Raw genomic sequence first — 20660 nt, forward strand, 5'->3', positions numbered from 1 at the left:
CCCGTTAATCATGCATTTCTGTTCCCCCGTTAATCATGCATTTCTATTCCCCCGTTAATCATGCATTTCTATTCCCCCGTTAATCATGCATTTCTTTTCCCCCGTTAATCATGCATTTCTGTACCCCCGTTAATCATGCATTTCTATTCCCCCGTCAATCATGCATTTCTGTTCCCCCATTAATCATGCATTTCTATCCCCTGTTAATCATGCATTTCTATTCCCCCGTTAATCATGCATTTCTGTTCCCCCGTTAATCATGCATTTCTGTTCCCCCGTTAATCATGCATTTCTATCCCCCGTTAATCATGCATTTCTATCCCCCATTAATCATGCATTTATATTCCCCCGTTAATCATGCATTTCTGTCCCCCGTTAATCATGCATTTATATCCCCCGTTAATCATGCATTTCTATCCCCCGTTAATCATGCATTTCTATCCCCCATTAATCATGCATTTATATTCCCCCGTTAATCATGCATTTCTGTTCCCCCGTTAATCATGCATTTCTATCCCCCATTAATCATGCATTTATATTCCCCCATTAATCATGCATTTATATTCCCCCGTTAATCATGCATTTCTATTCCCCCGTTAATCATGCATTTATATTCCCCCGTTAATCATGCATTTCTGTTCCCCCGTTAATCATGCATTTCTATCCCCCGTTAATCATGCATTTATATTCCGTCGTTAATCATGCATTTCTGTTCCCCCGTTAATCATGCATTTCTATTCCGCCGTTAATCATGCATTTCTATCCCCCGTTAATCATGCATTTCTATCCCCCATTAATCATGCATTTATATTCCCCCGTTAATCATGCATTTCTGTCCCCCGTTAATCATGCATTTATATCCCCCGTTAATCATGCATTTCTATCCCCCGTTAATCATGCATTTCTATCCCCCATTAATCATGCATTTATATTCCCCCGTTAATCATGCATTTCTGTCCCCCGTTAATCATGCATTTCTATTCCCCCGTTAATCATGCATTTCTATCCCCCGTTAATCATGCATTTCTATCCCCCGTTAATCATGCATTTATATCCCCCGTTAATCATGCATTTCTATCCCCCGTTAATCATGCATTTCTATCCCCCATTAATCATGCATTTATATTCCCCCGTTAATCATGCATTTCTATCCCCCATTAATCATGCATTTCTATCCCCCATTAATCATGCATTTATATTCCCCCGTTAATCATGCATTTCTGTCCCCCGTTAATCATGCATTTCTATTCCCCCGTTAATCATGCATTTCTATCCCCCGTTAATCATGCATTTCTATTCCCCCGTTAATCATGCATTTCCATTCCCCCGTTAATCATGCATTTATATTCCCCCCTTATCCACATATTTCTATTCCCCCTTTATTCAAGTATTTATATTCCCCCTTTATCCATGCATTTATATCCCAAGTTAATCATGCATTTCTGTTCCCCCGTTAATCATGCATTTCTATTCCCCCCTTATCCACATATTTCTATTCCCCCTTTATTCAAGTATTTATATTCCCACTTTATCCATGCATTTATATTCCCCCTTTATCCATGCATTTATATCCCAAGTTAATCATTCATTTCTATCCCCCGTTAATCATTCATTTCTATCTCCCGTTAATCATTCATTTCTATCCCCCGTTAATCATTCATTTATATCCCCCGTTAATCATTCATTTCTATCTCCCGTTAATCATGCATTTCTATGCTCCCGTTAATCATGCATTTCTATCCCCCGTTAATCATTCATTTCTATCCCCCGTCAATCATGCATTTATATGCTCCCGTCAATCATGCATTTATATGCTCCCGTTAATCATGCATTTCTATGCTCCCGTTAATCATTCATTTCTATCCCCCGTTAATCATTCATTTCTATCTCCCGTTAATCATGCATTTCTATCCCCCGTTAATCATTCATTTCTATCCCCCGTTAATCATGAATTTATATGCTCCCGTTAATCATGCATTTCTATGCTCCCGTTAATCATTCATTTCTATCCCCCGTTAATCATTCATTTCTATCTCCCGTTAATCATTCATTTCTATCCCCCGTTAATCATTCATTTCTATCCCCCGTTAATCATTCATTTCTATCTCCCGTTAATCATGCATTTATATTCCCCCTTTAATCATGCATTGATATTCCCCCGTTAATCATGCATTTATATTCCCCCGTTAATCATGCATTTATATCCCCCCTTATTCACATATTTATATTCCCCCTTTATTCAAGTATTTATATTCCCCCTTTATTCAAGTATTTATATTCCCCCTTTATCCATGCATTTATATCCCAAGTTAATCATGCATTTCTATCCCCCGTTAATCATGCATTTATATCCCCCGATAATCTTGCATTTCTATCCCCCGTTAATCATGCATTTCTATTCCCCCGTTAATCATGCATTTCTATCCCCCGTTAATCATGCATTTCTATCCCCCGTTAATCATGCAATTATATCCCCCGATAATTATGCATTTCTCTCCTCCGTTAATCATGCATTTCTATCCCCCGTTAATCATGCATTTATATACCACTGTTAATCATGCATTTCTGTCCCCCTTTAATCATGCATTTATTTCCCCCCGTTAATCATGCATTTCTATCCCCCGTTAATCATGCATTTCTATTCCCCCGTTAATCATGCATTTCTATTCCCCCGTTAATCATGCATTTCTGTTCCCCCATTAATCATGCATTTCTGTTCCCCCATTAATCATGCATTTATATCCCCCGTTAATCATGCATTTCCATTCCCCCGTTAATCATGCATTTATATTCCCCCATTAATCATGCATTTATATTCCCCCGTTAATCATGCATTTCTATTCCCACATTAATCATGCATTTATATTCCCCCGTTAATCATGCATTTATATTCCCCCGTTAATCATGCATTTATATCCCCCGTTAATCATGCATTTATATTCCGCCGTTAATCATGCATTTCTGTTCCCCCGTTAATCGTGCATTTATATTCCCCCATTAATCATGCATTTATATTCCCCCGTTAATCATGCATTTATATTCCCCCGTTAATCATGCATTTATATTCCCCCGTTAATCATGCATTTATATTCCGCCGTTAATCATGCATTTCTATTCCCCCGTTAATCGTGCATTTCTGTTCCACCGTTAATCATGCATTTATATTCCCCCGTTAATCATGCATTTATATTCCCCCGTTAATCATATATTCCCCCGTTGCTGGCAACCACAGCAACCACGAAAAAGGCCAACCCCTGCTTTGCGGGGAAAAATGGCCTCTAAAGGTGGTTATATTTTATATAATCATGCATTTATATCCCCCGTTAATCATGCATTTCTATTCCGCCATTAATCATGCATTTCTATTCCCCCGTTAATCATGCATTTTTATTCCCCCGTTAATCATGCATTTATATTCCCCCGTTAATCATGCATTTATATCCCCCGTTAATCATGCATTTCTATTCCCCCGTTAATCATGCATTTATATTCCCCCGTTAATCATGCATTCATATCCCCCGTTAATCATGCATTTATATTCCACCGTTAATCATGCATTTCTGTTCCGCCGTTAATCATGCATTTCTGTTCCCCCGTTAATCATGCATTTCTATTCCGCCGTTAATCATGCATTTCTATTCCCCCGTTAATCATGCATTTATATTCCCCCGTTAATCATGCATTTCTATTCCCCGTTAATCGTGCATTTCTATCCCCTGTTAATCATGCATTTCTATCCCCCATTAATCATTCATTTATATTCCGCCGTTAATCATGCATTTCTGTTCCCCCGTTAATCATGCATTTATATCCTCCGTTAATCATGCATTTCTGTTCCCCCGTTAATCATGCATTTATATTCCCCCGTTAATCATGCATTTATATCCCCCGTTAATCATGCATTCCTGTTCCCCCGTTAATCATGCATTTCGGTTCCCCCGTTAATCATGCATTTCTGTTCCCCCGTTAATCATGCATTTCTATTCCCCCGTTAATCATGCATTTCTATTCCCCCGTTAATCATGCATTTCTTTTCCCCCGTTAATCATGCATTTCTGTACCCCGTTAATCATGCATTTATATCCCCCGTTAATCATGCATTTCTGTTCCCCCGTTAATCATGCATTTCTGTTCCCCCATTAATCATGCATTCCTGTTCCCCCGTTAATCATGCATTTCGGTTCCCCCGTTAATCATGCATTTCTGTTCCCCCGTTAATCATGCATTTCTATTCCCCCGTTAATCATGCATTTCTATTCCCCCGTTAATCATGCATTTCTTTTCCCCCGTTAATCATGCATTTCTGTACCCCGTTAATCATGCATTTATATCCCCCGTTAATCATGCATTTCTGTACCCCCGTTAATCATGCATTTCTATTCCCCCGTCAATCATGCATTTCTGTTCCCCCATTAATCATGCATTTCTATCCCCCGTTAATCATGCATTTCTATTCCCCCGTTAATCATGCATTTCTGTTCCCCCGTTAATCATGCATTTCTGTTCCCCCGTTAATCATGCATTTCTATCCCCCGTTAATCATGCATTTCTATCCCCCATTAATCATGCATTTATATTCCCCCGTTAATCATGCATTTCTGTCCCCCGTTAATCATGCATTTATATCCCCCGTTAATCATGCATTTCTATCCCCCGTTAATCATGCATTTCTATCCCCCATTAATCATGCATTTATATTCCCCCGTTAATCATGCATTTCTGTTCCCCCGTTAATCATGCATTTCTATCCCCCATTAATCATGCATTTATATTCCCCCATTAATCATGCATTTATATTCCCCCGTTAATCATGCATTTCTATTCCCCCGTTAATCATGCATTTATATTCCCCCGTTAATCATGCATTTCTGTTCCCCCGTTAATCATGCATTTCTATCCCCCGTTAATCATGCATTTATATTCCGTCGTTAATCATGCATTTCTGTTCCCCCGTTAATCATGCATTTCTATTCCGCCGTTAATCATGCATTTCTATCCCCCGTTAATCATGCATTTCTATCCCCCATTAATCATGCATTTATATTCCCCCGTTAATCATGCATTTCTGTCCCCCGTTAATCATGCATTTATATCCCCCGTTAATCATGCATTTCTATCCCCCGTTAATCATGCATTTCTATCCCCCATTAATCATGCATTTATATTCCCCCGTTAATCATGCATTTCTGTCCCCCGTTAATCATGCATTTCTATTCCCCCGTTAATCATGCATTTCTATCCCCCGTTAATCATGCATTTCTATCCCCCGTTAATCATGCATTTATATCCCCCGTTAATCATGCATTTCTATCCCCCGTTAATCATGCATTTCTATCCCCCATTAATCATGCATTTATATTCCCCCGTTAATCATGCATTTCTATCCCCCGTTAATCATGCATTTCTATCCCCCATTAATCATGCATTTATATTCCCCCGTTAATCATGCATTTCTGTCCCCCGTTAATCATGCATTTCTATTCCCCCGTTAATCATGCATTTCTATCCCCCGTTAATCATGCATTTCTATTCCCCCGTTAATCAAGCATTTCCATTCCCCCGTTAATCATGCATTTATATTCCCCCCTTATCCACATATTTCTATTCCCCCTTTATTCAAGTATTTATATTCCCCCCTTATCCACATATTTCTATTCCCCCTTTATTCAAGTATTTATATTCCCCCTTTATCCATGCATTTATATCCCAAGTTAATCATGCATTTCTGTTCCCCCGTTAATCATGCATTTCTATTCCCCCCTTATCCACATATTTCTATTCCCCCTTTATTCAAGTATTTATATTCCCACTTTATCCATGCATTTATATTCCCCCTTTATCCATGCATTTATATCCCAAGTTAATCATGCATTTCTATCCCCCGTTAATCATGCATTTCTATTCCAAATAATTTTTTATATTCCATCCAAATTTCCTCCGAATCCGTCCACAACTTTTTGAGATACCTTGTTCACAGACAGACAAGCAAACAGACAGACAGCCAGGGGTGAAAACATAACCTCCATCCACCTGTGGTGGTGGAGGTAATCACATCTATATCCATGTCTACCATATAAAATCGCAAGCCCCCTTTCCCCCTCCAACCCAGATAGAGTTAACCTTGAGCCAGTATAATTACCATTCTTCTCGATTTTTTTGGCCTCAACTATCCCAAAATAATGTATTAAACGTGTTTCTATGTCCATTAATTGAATCTGAATCTCTGGCACTTTCAAGCTTCTACTCCCTTGAGTGGTGGCCATCTTGGATTTGTCCCTTTGGTGGAGTTAGCCGTAACTTTTGTGAGGGATGTGGGGGCTTACTTTTCTTTTTTTCCAAATAATTTAGTGCATCAAAATCAATGATCAAACCCTCCTTTACAAAAAATGTTCACGTCAAGTCCACATACGACTTCACTATATTGATTCAACAATTTGTTCATGAAGGAGAAGATTTTGTGCAATGTCTCCAAATGAGAAGCAACACAACCTGACAAGATTCAAAAGGCAAAACAGAGTTCTTCAGGTGGGGGTCAAATGAACCGATGCATTGCATTCGAGTTATCAAATAGGAAGAGGTTAAGTTGCTTTCTTTAAGGTTAACTGATGGTCGGTGTACATTGCGTGGCAGGATCAAGGTGAACGACCAAATTGTGGAGGTCAATGGGGTTAGCCTGGTTGGAGTGACACAGTCCTTTGCTTCTGAAACATTGAGAAACAACTCTGGTAAAGTGAGGTCAGTATAACCTTTGTTGAATGGGAGAGGTTTCACTGTTTTAAAATGCCCTGATTATTCAGAAATTTGTGAATTGATCTTTAAATGTACTGTAGAACCTCGACATTCATGGGGGATACATTCCTGAAAATGCCGCGAATGTTGAATCTGCGAATGTCGGGGCATTGTTTCAATGTGAAAAAGGGGGATAGGTTTCTGGTGGTTCTTGATTCAAAAGAGCCAATTTTAAAATGTTACGAACACGAATGCACATGATTGCAGTTTCATTCAAAATGCTTACAAAAACAACAAAACAACAACAGGTACGGTTTCCAATTTTTATTTAAGTTATGGTACATACAGTATGTAGTTACTTTTGATGATGATTATTTAGAATCCAGTACACTCAATGAACTCTGAAGAGGACGCAAGTGAGAATGCTGATGAGTCATGCACCAAAATGAATGTACGAGTATATGAGAGTGCTGAAGAGGACGCAGATGAGGTCGCTGATGAGTCCTGCAGCGAAGAGGATGCAGGCCAGGGCACTGAAGGTGTTGAGGTGGAGGGGCCAGGGCAAAACATCGGTGATCGTGAGCTGCTTCGCTGAGTGCTTCAAGTTTCTGTGCAGCTCTTTGTATGGCAGAAAAACATCATCGGACCCCCTCTTGATCTGGAGTTACCGCTCGATCGCCGGGTTAGCATCTTGTAAACTATCAGCGACTGGTCTCATATCCTGCAGCTCCTCAGCCAGGAACTCTTCGGTCAGGTTGGGCCTCTCCAACTCTTCCTCCTCTTCGCTGCCATTCTTCTCCTCGGAAGCCTTAATGATGGCCTCCAAATCCTCCTCAGTCAGCTCCTCACCATGTGAGGCAATAAGCTCCTCCAATTCCTCAGGCTGCATGTCGTTGAAGCCTTCCCCTCCCACCTGCCGTGCCAATCTGGTAATTTTCTGCCTGTCTTCCGTAGTGTTGGGAAAGCCTTTGAAGTCGTCAACTGCCTGTGGTGTCGTGTGCCTGCAAGATTGTGCCTGCAAGCATTAACGGTGGAGGCTTTGACCTCGTTAAGAGAGTCATTTATGGTGCTGATACAGTGCGCGATATTTAAGTCCTTCAACATTTCCCGATGCTAAGTTCTGGGGCGAGATCAATAGCATCTATGATGTGACGGAAGGTGCGGTGGTTGTCGTATGTTTTAAAAGATGAAATCACACCTTGGTCGATTGGTTGGATCAGTCAGGTAGTGTTAGGTGGCAGGAAGATGACCTCGACTTTGGCATGGGCCACCTTCAGCACCAACTCGGGATGGCTTGGAGCGCTGTTCACCAGCAGAAGAATCTTGAAGGGGAGGTTCTTGTCTGTCAGGTACCTCTCCACTTGAGGAATAAAACAGTTGTGGAACTATTGCACAAAGATGGGAGCTGTTACTCACGCCTTGCTATTGGCCTTCCAAAATACGGGCAGCGTTTGCTTGTTTTTGCCCTTGAGAGCATGTGGGCTTACAGAACGATACAGCATCATAGGCTTTATCATGCAGTCCCCTTTGGCATTTGTGCACATGAGAAGAGACACACAGTTCTTCTCAGCCTAGATACCTGATGCTGTCCTCTCTTGCTTTGAGATGAAAGTCCTCATGGGCATTTTCTTCCAGAGCGCACTGGTTTTGTCTGTGTTGAAGAACTGCTCCAGTAGATACCCCTTTATCTTGATGAGCTACGTGAGTTTAGCATGGAATATTTGAGCTGCCTCTTGGTCCGCTGAGGCATGCTCACTTGTGAGCTTTACATTCTGGAGACCATACAGCTCAATGAAGTGCACAAACCAACTCCTGCTGGCTCGGAAGGGACTGAGGCTACTTGATCCCTGCATCACTCATACCTGCATCACTCATGTTTTCAGCCCCCCCCCCCCCCCCCCCCACACCAGCCAAACGATCAAACATTCGCTTTGCCTTTTCGTGAATCAGAGTGCCGCTTAAAGGAATGTTCCTCTGGGCATTGTCCTCTATCCACACGTCCAATGCCTTCTCCATTGCTTCGATTTGAACGTCCCTGACAAGGGTAACCACTTTGGTGCTGAGTACTGCGCTCGCCACGACACTTTCCCAAATAGCCTTCTCGTTCTTCTTTATGTAGTGCACAGTCGACTCATTCACGCCATAGTACCTGGCCACAGATGCTGCACTTGCCTCTTGATAGTCGGTCAAGCAGCTCCACTTTCTGGCTCAGGCTCATGACTTTTTCTGCCTTTTGGGAACGCACACATCTCCTGCAGTTACTCATCACTGAGGACCCATTAGTGGGGCAACTTAGCATAACAATTGTGCATTTTGTGAGGAAAGCACCAAATTTGGCACACTAGTAGACTATCCTATTATGAACAGATTTGGATATTGGGCCATCTCCAATTCAACCCCTGATGGCTGTGGCAGCCATTTTCCAAAATGACACCTTCAGCTTGTTCCGACGAATTGCATCATCAATTGGCTTGGTCCTTTCCACCAGGCATTCTCTGGTGAAAGCCTGGAACTGCTCTTGGCCAATCTTCACAGTCCTGACAGTCTCAACTGCAGAAGGACCTGCAATTTCCTTTGTGTCAAGGACAACCAGATCCATGCTCTCTTCCTCAAAGGGGTTGCCAAGCTCTTCTATGACGCTGACAAGGGCGCGGACATCCTTGGCGAAAGAGGTCTGCACACTTGGTGTCTGGTCGTGATGATGTGTGTCCTCTTGCCTCCCCCAGTGTTGATGGCCATCTTGGAACTCTTCTATGGCCCTGGCAACTTCTGGCCCGGCAATCATCCAACGCTGCAGGGCACTTGGGTTGTCAGTGAGGCCGACTGCTCCACCATCTCTTTTGATGCAGGCGTTATTCTGTTCATGCGCCGCCTGGTCGATTGGGATCGAAGAGAACACCTTCTTCGTCTTCTGTACAGTGAAGTTGCCAGCCCTGAATTCTCTGGCTACATCTGGGTGCTTCATTGGGAGTGCAACCATGTCCCTCAGGTGAACAGGGACCCACCTGGCATAGTGTGTGTGGTCTAAGGCATGGAACCATGGGACCAGTTCCGTCAGGGCTTCAAGGTACATCGTGAATGAAGCCTGCCGCAGAGAACGCACGTAGACCAGTACCAACATCTCTAGTTCCAGCACAGTTGCCCAGTACTGAAAGTTGGGAATGTCTTCTCTCTGGTGACACCAGTCTTCGAACTCAGGCAGGTCTTCTGCATCATCAGCATATGTCATACAGTGGCGTTCATACGCACGGTGTTGCAGGATGTGCAGTGCCGCTGCAGTGATTTGATAAGCTCTTCTTGTGCGGGTGACGTGGGCAGCTCGCAGGAAGGAGTCGGCCGTCCCTGGCGTTGCAATCTCAGCTTGCAAATCTGCAAAATCTGCAAATCTTGCAAAAATCAAATCTCTGAATCTGAGATGGCCCAATATCCAAATCTTTTCATAATATGATAGTCCACTAGTGTGCCAAATTTGGTGCTTTCCTCACAAAATGCACAATTGTTATGCTATATTTAGCTTAGCTGCCGGACTACATGATCAAACGATGTGCACACTTTGTTCACAAGCGTGAGGAATCACAGCAGGTCAAGGCAGTAGGATGAATGGTGTGTGCAAAAGTTCACGAGCACCACAATAAATCACAGCACATCAAGACAGTAGGATGAATGGTATGCGCAAAAGTTCACAAGTATCACGAGGAATCACAGCACATCAAGGCAGTAGGATGAATGGTATGCGCAAAAGTTCACACGCATCACGAGGAATCACAGCAGGTGAAGGCAGCGGGACGAGAAGAAGAAAGAATGAAACCCAGGACACTCTGCGTACCCGTACAGGGGTTGTGGGTAGATTGAGGATGGGTGGGTAGAGTGACCATTGTTTGTGGGTGATCACGGTGGTGGGGGGTGGTTTTTGTGCTCATACAGCTGCTTTATTTGTGACGTGTGAAGGATGCTTTTGGAAGTGTTATGTGCGTGGCTGGTGAAAGTCGTTTATGCGTGGCTGGAAGTGGTTTATGCTTGGCTGGAAGTGGTTTATGCATGGCTGGAAGTGCTTTATGCGTGGCTGGAAGTGCTTTATGCGTGGCTGGAAGTGCTTTATGCATGGCTGGAAGTGCTTTATGCGTGGCTGGAAGTGGTTTATGCGTGGCTGGAAGTGGTTTATGCGTGGCTGGAAGTGGTTTATGCGTGGCTGGAAGTGGTTTATGCGTGGCTGGAAGTGGTTTATGCATGGCTGGAAGTGGTTTATGCGTGGCTGGAAGTGGTTTATGCGTGGCTGGAAGTGGTTTATGCGTGGCTGGAAGTGGTTTATGCGTGGCTGGAAGTGGTTTATGCGTGGCTGGAAGTGGTTTATGCGTGGCTGGAAGTGGTTTATGCGTGGCTGGAAGTGGTTTATGCATGGCTGGAAGTGGTTTATGCGTGGCTGGAAGTGGTTTATGCGTGGCTGGAAGTGGTTTATGCGTGGCTGGAAGTGGTTTATGCGTGGCTGGAAGTGGTTTATGCGTGGCTGGAAGTGGTTTATGCGTGGCTGGAAGTGGTTTATGCGTGGCTGAAAGTGGTTTATGCGTGGCTGGTGAAAGTGGTTTATGCGTGGCTGGTGAAAGTGGTTTATGTGTGGCTGGTGAAAGTGGTTTACGCGTGGCTGGAAGTGGTTTACGCGTGGCTGGAAGTGGTTTACGCATGGCTGGAAGTGGTTTACGCGTGGCTGGAAGTAGTTTACGCGTGGCTGGAAGTGGTTTACGCGTGGCTGGAAGTGGTTTACGCGTGGCTGGAAGTGGTTTACGCATGGCTGGAAGTGGTTTACGCGTGGCTGGAAGTGGTTTACGCGTGGCTGGAAGTGGTTTACGCGTGGCTGGAAGTGGTTTACACGTGGCTGGAAGTGGTTTACGCGTGGCTGGAAGTGGTTTACGCGTGGCTGGAAGTGGTTTACGCGTGGCTGGAAGTGGTTTATGCATGGCTGGAAGTGGTTGATACTTTGAATGTATCTGTACTTGTTTATTTTATTTCTGAACTACAAAAGTTTTCTCAATATTTAAAATTATTTTCTTACAAATGTATGCTGAAAGTCCGGTTTAGCAACAGGTCGTATTTGCAGAATAAACTCTATCAACTGCAGACAGGCGCTTGAAAAACTGCAGACAGGTGCTTGATAAAGTGCAGGCAGGTGCTTGATAAAGTGCAGGCAGGTGCTTTAGAAAGTGCAGGCAGGTGCTTTAGAAAGTGCAGGCAGGTGCTTTTGAAAGTGCAGGCAGGTGCTTGATAAAGTGCAGGCAGGTGCTTTAAAAAGTGCAGGCGGGTGCTTTAGAAAGTGCAGGCGGGTGCTTTAGAAAGTGCAGGCGGGTGCTTTAGAAAGTGCAGGCGGGTGCTTTAGAAAGTGCAGGCAGGTGCTTTAGAAAGTGCAGGCAGGTGCTTTAGAAAGTGCAGGTAGGTGCTTTAGAAAGTGCAGGCAGGTGCTTTAGAATGCAGGCAGGTGCTTGATAAAGTGCAGGCAGGTGCTTTAGAAAGTGCAGGCAGGTGCTTGATGAAGTGCAGGCAGGTGCTTGATGAAGTGCAGGCAGGTGCTTGATAAAGCGCAGACAGGTGCTTGATGAAGCGCAGGCAGGTGCCTGATGAAGCGCGGACAGGTGCTTGATAAAGCGCGGACAGGTGCTTGATAAAGCGCAGACAGGTGCTTGATAAAGCGCAGACAGGTGCTTGATAAAGCGCAGACAGGTGCTTGATAAAGCGCAGACAGGTGCTTGATAAAGCGCAGACAGGTGCTTGATAAAGCGCAGACAGGTGCTTGATAAAGCGCAGACAGGTGCTTGATAAAGCGCAGACAGGTGCTTGATAAAGCGCAGACAGGTGCTTGATAAAGCGCAGACAGGTGCTTGATAAAGCGCAGACAGGTGCTTGATAAAGCGCAGACAGGTGCTTGATAAAGCGCAGACAGGTGCTTGATAAAGCGCAGACAGGTGCTTGATAAAGCGCAGACAGGTGCTTGATAAAGCGCAGACAGGTGCTTGATAAAGCGCAGACAGGTGCTTGATAAAGCGCAGACAGTGATAAAGCGCAGACAGGTGCTTGATAAAGCGCAGACAGGTGCTTGATAAAGCGCAGACAGGTGCTTGATAAAGCGCAGACAGGTGCTTGATAAAGCGCAGACAGGTGCTTGATAAAGCGCAGACAGGTGCTTGATAAAGCGCAGACAGGTGCTTGATAAAGCGCAGACAGGTGCTTGATAAAGCGCAGACAGGTGCTTGATAAAGCGCAGACAGGTGCTTGATAAAGCGCAGACAGGTGCTTGATAAAGCGCAGACAGGTGCTTGATAAAGCGCAGACAGGTGCTTGATAAAGCGCAGACAGGTGCTTGATAAAGCGCAGACAGGTGCTTGATAAAGCGCAGACAGGTGCTTGATAAAGCGCAGACAGGTGCTTGATAAAGCGCAGACAGGTGCTTGATAAAGCGCAGACAGGTGCTTGATAAAGCGCAGACAGGTGCTTGATAAAGCGCAGACAGGTGCTTGATAAAGCGCAGACAGGTGCTTGATAAAGCGCAGACAGGTGCTTGATAAAGCGCAGACAGGTGCTTGATAAAGCGCAGACAGGTGCTTGATAAAGCGCAGACAGGTGCTTGATAAAGCGCAGACAGGTGCTTGATAAAGCGCAGACAGGTGCTTGATAAAGCGCAGACAGGTGCTTGATAAAGCGCAGACAGGTGCTTGATAAAGCGCAGACAGGTGCTTGATAAAGCGCAGACAGGTGCTTGATAAAGCGCAGACAGGTGCTTGATAAAGCGCAGACAGGTGCTTGATAAAGCGCAGACAGGTGCTTGATAAAGCGCAGACAGGTGCTTGATAAAGCGCAGACAGGTGCTTGATAAAGCGCAGACAGGTGCTTGATAAAGCGCAGACAGGTGCTTGATAAAGCGCAGACAGGTGCTTGATAAAGCGCAGACAGGTGCTTGATAAAGCGCAGACAGGTGCTTGATAAAGCGCAGACAGGTGCTTGATAAAGCGCAGACAGGTGCTTGATAAAGCGCAGACAGGTGCTTGATAAAGCGCAGACAGGTGCTTGATAAAGCGCAGACAGGTGCTTGATAAAGCGCAGACAGGTGCTTGATAAAGCGCAGACAGGTGCTTGATAAAGCGCAGACAGGTGCTTGATAAAGCGCAGACAGGTGCTTGATAAAGCGCAGACAGGTGCTTGATAAAGCGCAGACAGGTGCTTGATAAAGCGCAGACAGGTGCTTGATAAAGCGCAGACAGGTGCTTGATAAAGCGCAGACAGGTGCTTGATAAAGCGCAGACAGGTGCTTGATAAAGCGCAGACAGGTGCTTGATAAAGCGCAGACAGGTGCTTGATAAAGCGCAGACAGGTGCTTGATAAAGCGCAGACAGGTGCTTGATAAAGTGCAGACAGGTGCTTAATCATCGTGGGAAAAGAAGGAAAGTTGATTTTTGATATATAAAGAACACTTGGCGACTTCTTGCCTGAGTGTGGGAGAGAACCGTAGGTTACCACATTGTTGTTGCTTTTGGGTGTTGTTGTTTTAAAATATTGTTTATTATTTGTTTGTTTTATTTATTTTTAGGTTTCTCTTTGGCCGTGACGAACCGGGACAGACAGACGAATTGGCTCGATTACTGCAAACGGTGCAGGGAGAGAAGAGGCAGGAAGAGTTGCTGAAGGCCCGACATTTGTCCCCGGAATCGGACGGCGAGAACCGAAGGGTAATCCTGTGTCAAGATGCACTTTACCTTTACCTTTGGTTTCATAGTAGGGAGTGATGAGAGAATAGAGTCTGGCCCTGATGGTCTTTATTTTTATATTTATGTCATTAAAAAAATTGTATTCAGAATGAATGTTCCATTCACGGTGAGGGACATGCATGTTAAATGGTAGTGAGGGGCATTCCCAAAGATGGATGTTCCATTCACGGTGAGGGACGTGCATGTTTAATGGTAGTGAGGAGCATTCCCAAAGATGGATGTTCCATTCACGGTGAGGGACGTGCATGTTTAATGGTAGTGAGGGGCATTCCCAAAGATGGATGTTCCATTCACGGTGAGGGATGTGCATGTTTAATGGTAGTGAGGGGCATTCCCAAAGATGGATGTTCCATTCACGGTGAGGGACGTGCATGTTTAATGGTAGTGAGGAGCATTCCCAAAGATGGATGTTCCATTCACGGTGAGGGGCGTGCATGTTTAATGGTAGTGAGGAGCATTCCCAAAGATGGATGTTCCATTCACGGTGAGGGGCGTGCATGTTTAATGGTAGTGAGGAGCATTCCCAAAGATGGATGTTCCATTCACGGTGAGGGACGTGCATGTTAAATGGTAGTGAGGGGCATTCCCAAAGATGGATGTTCCATTTACCGTGAGGGACGTGCATGTTTAATGGTAGTGAGGGCATTCCCAAAGATGGATGTTCCATTTACCGTGAGGGACGTGCATGTTTAATGGTGGCGAGGAGCATTCCCAAAGATGGATGTTCCATTTACCGTGAGGGACGTGCATGTTTAATGGTAGTGAGGGCATTCCCAAAGATGGATGTTCCATTTACCGTGAGGGACGTGCATGTTTAATGGTGGCGAGGAGCATTCCCAAAGATGGATGTTCCATTCACGGTGAGGGACGTGCATGTTTAATGGTGGCGAGGAGCATTCCCAAAGATGGATGTTCCATTCACGGTGAGGGGCGTGCATGTTAAATGGTAGTGAGGAGCATTCCCAAAGATGGATGTTCCATTTACCTTGAGGGACGTGCATGTTTAATGGTAGTGAGGAGCATTCACAAAGATGGATGTTCCATTCACGGTGAGGGACGTGCATGCTTAATGATAGTGAGGGGCATTCCCAAAGATGGATGTTCCATTCACGGTGAGGGGCGTGCATGTTAAATGGTAGTGAGGGGCATTCCCAAAGATGGATGTTCCATTTACCGTGAGGGACGTGCATGCTTAATGGTAGTGAGGAGCATTCCCAAAGATGGATGTTCCATTCACGGTGAGGGACGTGCATGTTTAATGGTGGCGAGGAGCATTCCCAAAGATGGATGTTCCATTCACGGTGAGGGGCGTGCATGTTTAATGGTGGCAATGAGCATTCCCAAAGATGGATGTTCCATTCACGGTGAGGGGCGTGCATGTTTAATGGTGGCGAGGAGCATTCCCAAAGATGGATGTTCCATTCACCGTGAGGGACGTGCATGTTTAATGGTGGTGAGGAGCATTCCCAAAGATGGATGTTCCATTCACGGTGAGGGACGTGCATGTTTAATGGTAGTGAGGAGCATTCCCAAAGATGGATGTTCCATTCACAGTGAGGGGCGTGCATGTTTAATGGTGGTGAGGAGCATTTCCAAAGATGGATGTTCCATTCACCGTGAGGGACGTGCATGTTTAATGGTGGCGAGGAGCATTCCCAAAGATGGATGTTCCATTCACCGTGAGGGACGTGCATGTTTAATGGTGGCGAGGAGCATTCCCAAAGATGGATGTTCCATTCACGGTGAGGGACGTGCATGTTTAATGGTGGCGAGGAGCATTCCCAAAGATGGATGTTCCATTTACCGTGAGGGACGTGCATGTTTAATGGTGGCGAGGAGCATTCCCAAAGATGGATGTTCCATTCACGGTGAGGGACGTGCATGTTTAATGGTAGTGAGGAGCATTCCCAAAGATGGATGTTCCATTCACGGTGAGGGGCGTGCATGTTTAATGGTGGCGAGGAGCATTCCCAAAGATGGATGTTCCATTCACGGTGAGGGACGTGCATGTTTAATGGTGGCGAGGAGCATTCCCAAAGATGGATGTTCCATTCACGGTGAGGGACGTGCATGTTTAATGGTGTCGAGCAGCATTCCCAAAGATGGATGTTCCATTCACCGTGAGGGACGTGCATGTTTAATGGTGGCGAGGAGCATTCCCAAAGATGGATGTTCCATTTACCGTGAGGGACGTGCATGTTTAATGGTGGCGAGGAGCATTCCCAAAGATGGATGTTCCATTCACCGTGAGGGACGTGCATGTTTAATGGTGGCGAGGAGCATTCCCAAAGATGGATGTTCCATTCACGGTGAGGGACGTGCATGTTTAATGGTGGCGAGGAGCATTCCCAAAGATGGATGTTCCATTTACCGTGAGGGACGTGCATGTTTAATGGTGGCGAGGAGCATTCCCAAAGATGGATGTTCCATTCACGGTGAGGGACGTGCATGTTTAATGGTAGTGAGGAGCATTCCCAAAGATGGATGTTCCATTCACGGTGAGGGGCGTGCATGTTTAATGGTGGCGAGGAGCATTCCCAAAGATGGATGTTCCATTCACGGTGAGGGACGTGCATGTTTAATGGTGGCGAGGAGCATTCCCAAAGATGGATGTTCCATTCACGGTGAGGGACGTGCATGTTTAATGGTGGCGAGCAGCATTCCCAAAGATGGATGTTCCATTCACGGTGAGGGACGTGCATGTTTAATGGTGGCGAGGAGCATTCCCAAAGATGGATGTTCCATTTACCGTGAGGGACGTGTATGTTTAATGGTGGCGAGGAGCATTCCCAAAGATGGATGTTCCATTCACGGTGAGGGACGTGCATGTTTAATGGTAGTGAGGAGCATTCCCAAAGATGGATGTTCCATTCACGGTAAGGGGCGTGCATGTTTAATTGTGGCGAGGAGCATTCCCAAAGATGGATGTTCCATTCACGGTGAGGGGCGTGCATGTTTAATGGTGGCGAGGAGCATTCCCAAAGATGGATGTTCCATTCACGGTGAGGGGCATGCATGTTTAATGGTGGCGAGGAGCATTCCCAAAGATGGATGTTCCATTCACGGTGAGGGGCGTGCATGTTAAATGGTAGTGAGGAGCATTCCCAAAGATGGATGTTCCATTCACGGTGAGGGGCGTGCATGTTTAATGGTGGCGAGGAGCATTCCCAAAGATGGATGTTCCATTCACGTTGAGGGGCGTGCATGTTTAATGGTAGTGAGGAGCATTCCCAAAGATGGATGTTCCATTCACCGTGAGGGACGTGCATGTTTAATGGTAGTTAGGAGCATTCCCAAAGATGGATGTTCCATTCACCGTGAGGGACGTGCATGTTTAATGGTAGTGAGGAGCATTCCCAAAGATGGATGTTCCATTCACCGTGAGGGACGTGCATGTTTAATGGTAGTGAGGAGCATTCCCAAAGATGGATGTTCCATTCACCGTGAGGGACGTGCATGTTTAATGGTGGCGAGGAGCATTCCCAAAGATGGATGTTCCATTCACGGTGAGAGGCGTGCATGTTTAATGGCAGTGAGGAGCATTCCCAAAGATGGATGTTGCATTCACCGTGAGGGGCGTAAATGTTTAATGGTAGTGAGGAGCATTCCCAAAGATGGTTATTCCATTCATGGTGAGGACCATTCCCAAAGATAGATGTTCCATTCATGGTGAGGAGCATTCCCAAAGATAGATGTTCCATTCACGGTGAGGAGCATTCCCAAAGATGGATGTTCCATTCACTGTGAGGAGCATTCCCAAAGATGGATGTTCTATTCACGGTGAGGAGCATTCCCAAAGGTAGATGTTCCATTCATGGTGAGGAGCATTCCCAAAGATAGATGTTCCATTCACGGTTTTTTTTTTTTTTTTTTTTTTTATACAAGATCGAGGCTCGTGAAAGGGCGAATGAGGAGCATTCCCAAAGATGGATGTTCCATTCACGGTGAGGAGCATTCCCAAAATTAGTCACGTGAAAAAGTAAGTACACGTGTACAAGTAAGTACACTTGAAAAAGCTCTGTCTCCCTGTGCCGCTCCGTCTCCCTGTCCCGCTCCGTCTCCCTGTCCCGCTCCGTCTCCCTGTGCCGCTCCGTCTCCCTGTGCCTCTCCGTCTCCCTGTGCCTCTCAGTCTCCCTGTCCCGCTCCGTCTCCCTGTCCCGCTCCGTCTCCCTGTCCCGCTCCGTCTCCCTGTCCCGCTCCGTCTCCCTGTCCCGCTCCGTCTCCCTGTCCCGCTCCGTCTCCCTGTCCCGCTCCGTCTCCCTGTCCCGCTCCGTCTCCCTGTCCCGCTCCGTCTCCCTGTCCCGCTCCGTCTCCCTGTCCCGCTCCGTCTCCCTGTCCCGCTCCGTCTCCCTGTCCCGCTCCGTCTCCCTGTCCCGCTCCGTCTCCCTGTCCCGCTCCGTCTCCCTGTCCCGCTCCGTCTCCCTGTCCCGCTCCGTCTCCCTGTCCCGCTCCGTCTCCCTGTCCCGCTCCGTCTCCCTGTCCCGCTCGGTCTCCCTGTCCCGCTCGGTCTCCCTGTCCCGCTCCGTCTCCGTGTCCCGCTCCGTCTCCCTGTCCCGCTCCGTCTGCCTGTCCCGCTCAGTCTGCCTGTCCCGCTCCGTCTCCCTGTCCCGCTCCGTCTCCGTGTCCCGCCAAGTCTCCGTGTCCCGCCAAGTCTCCGTGTCCCGCTCCGTCTCCCTGTCCCGCTCCGTCTCCCTGTCCCGCTCAGTCTCCCTGTCCCGTTCCTCTGGCTCTCCGTCTCCCCGTTCCTCTGGCTCTCCGTCTCCCCGTTCCTCTGGCTCTCCGTCTCCCCGTTCCTCTGGCTCTCCGTCTCCCCGTTCCTCTGGCTCTCCGTCTCCCCGTTCCTCTGGCTCTCCGTCTCCCCGTTCCTCTGGCTCTCCGTCTCCCCGTTCCTCTGGCTCTCCGTCTCCCCGTTCCTCTGGCTCTCCGTCTCCCCGTTCCTCTGGCTCTCCGTCTCCCCGTTCCTCTGGCTCTCCGTCTCCCCGTTCCTCTGGCTCTCCGTCTCCCCGTTCCTCTGGCTCTCCGTCTCCCCGTTCCTCTGGCTCTCCGTCTCCCCGTTCCTCTGGCTCTCCGTCTCCCCGTTCCTCTGGCTCTCCGTCTCCCCGTTCCTCTGGCTCTCCGTCTCCCCGTTCCTCTGGCTCTCCGTCTCCCCGTTCCTCTGGCTCTCCGTCTCCCCGTTCCTCTGGCTCTCCGTCTCCCCGTTCCTCTGGCTCTCCGTCTCCCCGTTCCTCTGGCTCTCCGTCTCCCCGTTCCTCTGGCTCTCCGTCTCCCCGTTCCTCTGGCTCTCGTCTCCCCGTTCCTCTGGCTCTCGTCTCCCCGTTCCTCTGGCTCTCCGTCTCCCCGTTCCTCTGGCTCTCCGTCTCCCCGTTCCTCCGGCTCTCCGTCTCCCCGTTCTTCCGGCTCTCCGTCTCCCCGTTCCTCTGGCTCTCCGTCTCCCCGTTCCTCTGGCTCTCCGCCTCCCCGTTCCTCCGGCTTTCCGTCTCCCCGTTCCTCCGGCTCTCCGTCTCCCCGTTCCTCCGGCTCTCCGTCTCCCCGTTCCTCTGGCTCTCCGTCTCCCCGTTCCTCTGGCTCTCCGTCTCCCCGTTCCTCTGGCTCTCCGTCTCCCCGTTCCTCCGGCTCTCCGTCTCCCCGTTCCTTCGGCTCTCCGCCTCCCCGTTCCTCTCTGTCTCAGTCCGCCTCCCTCCCCGTCTCTCACTCCCTCCCCATCTCGTCCCACCTCCTCCTCCGCCCCTCCCTCCCCACTCCTGACTCCCCGCCCTCCTATCGTCACCAATGCAACTGCTTTCTCCTCCAAAGTCAACCCCGCAAGTTTGAATTAGCCTACTTGCTTTGAACTCCTTGCCTGTCGAATCCCAAATATCTATATCAAGGATTCCCAAGGAACTTTATTTCAGGAGGAGGCCATTAGGACAAGCCATCCATGAAGCCATCCTCTCTTTTGTTTCTCCTCCTCTCTCCATAACCCATGTTTCCCCCACATTTATCCTTATTCCGCTCTTTTCCAAACTTTTCTGCCATGGAACGAATGCATCTTGAAGTCCTTCAGAGTCTGACATCACCATCGACTCACAAGAAAGTCTGATCCAAGTCAGGAGACGACGATGGTTCACGAGCGAGCGGATTTAATGACAAAGGACGGACTATAACCGAAACAGGCCCGGACAGGCCAGGCCCGGAAATGTCAAA

At 47.2% G+C, this 20660-nt stretch overlaps 1 protein-coding gene across 2 annotated transcripts in view; it reads left to right on the forward strand.

Annotated features, from left to right (window-relative positions):
• LOC137430977 (uncharacterized) overlaps positions 1-20660 on the forward strand; it is a 290638-nt gene that overhangs the window by 46635 nt on the left and 223343 nt on the right. For both annotated transcript variants that reach the window (XM_078781279.1, XM_078781280.1), the window contains exons 5-6: positions 6631-6735; positions 14300-14438. In XM_078781279.1, the coding sequence (XP_078637405.1) occupies positions 6631-6735; positions 14300-14438 (244 nt within the window). The remainder of the gene's footprint in view (positions 1-6630; positions 6736-14299; positions 14439-20660) is intronic.

The sequence above is a fragment of the Myxine glutinosa genome, chromosome 7 (genome assembly GCF_964187855.1).
Source record: "Myxine glutinosa chromosome 7, kmMyxGlut1.1, whole genome shotgun sequence".
In the NCBI taxonomy this organism is placed as follows: Eukaryota; Metazoa; Chordata; class Myxini; order Myxiniformes; family Myxinidae; genus Myxine; species Myxine glutinosa.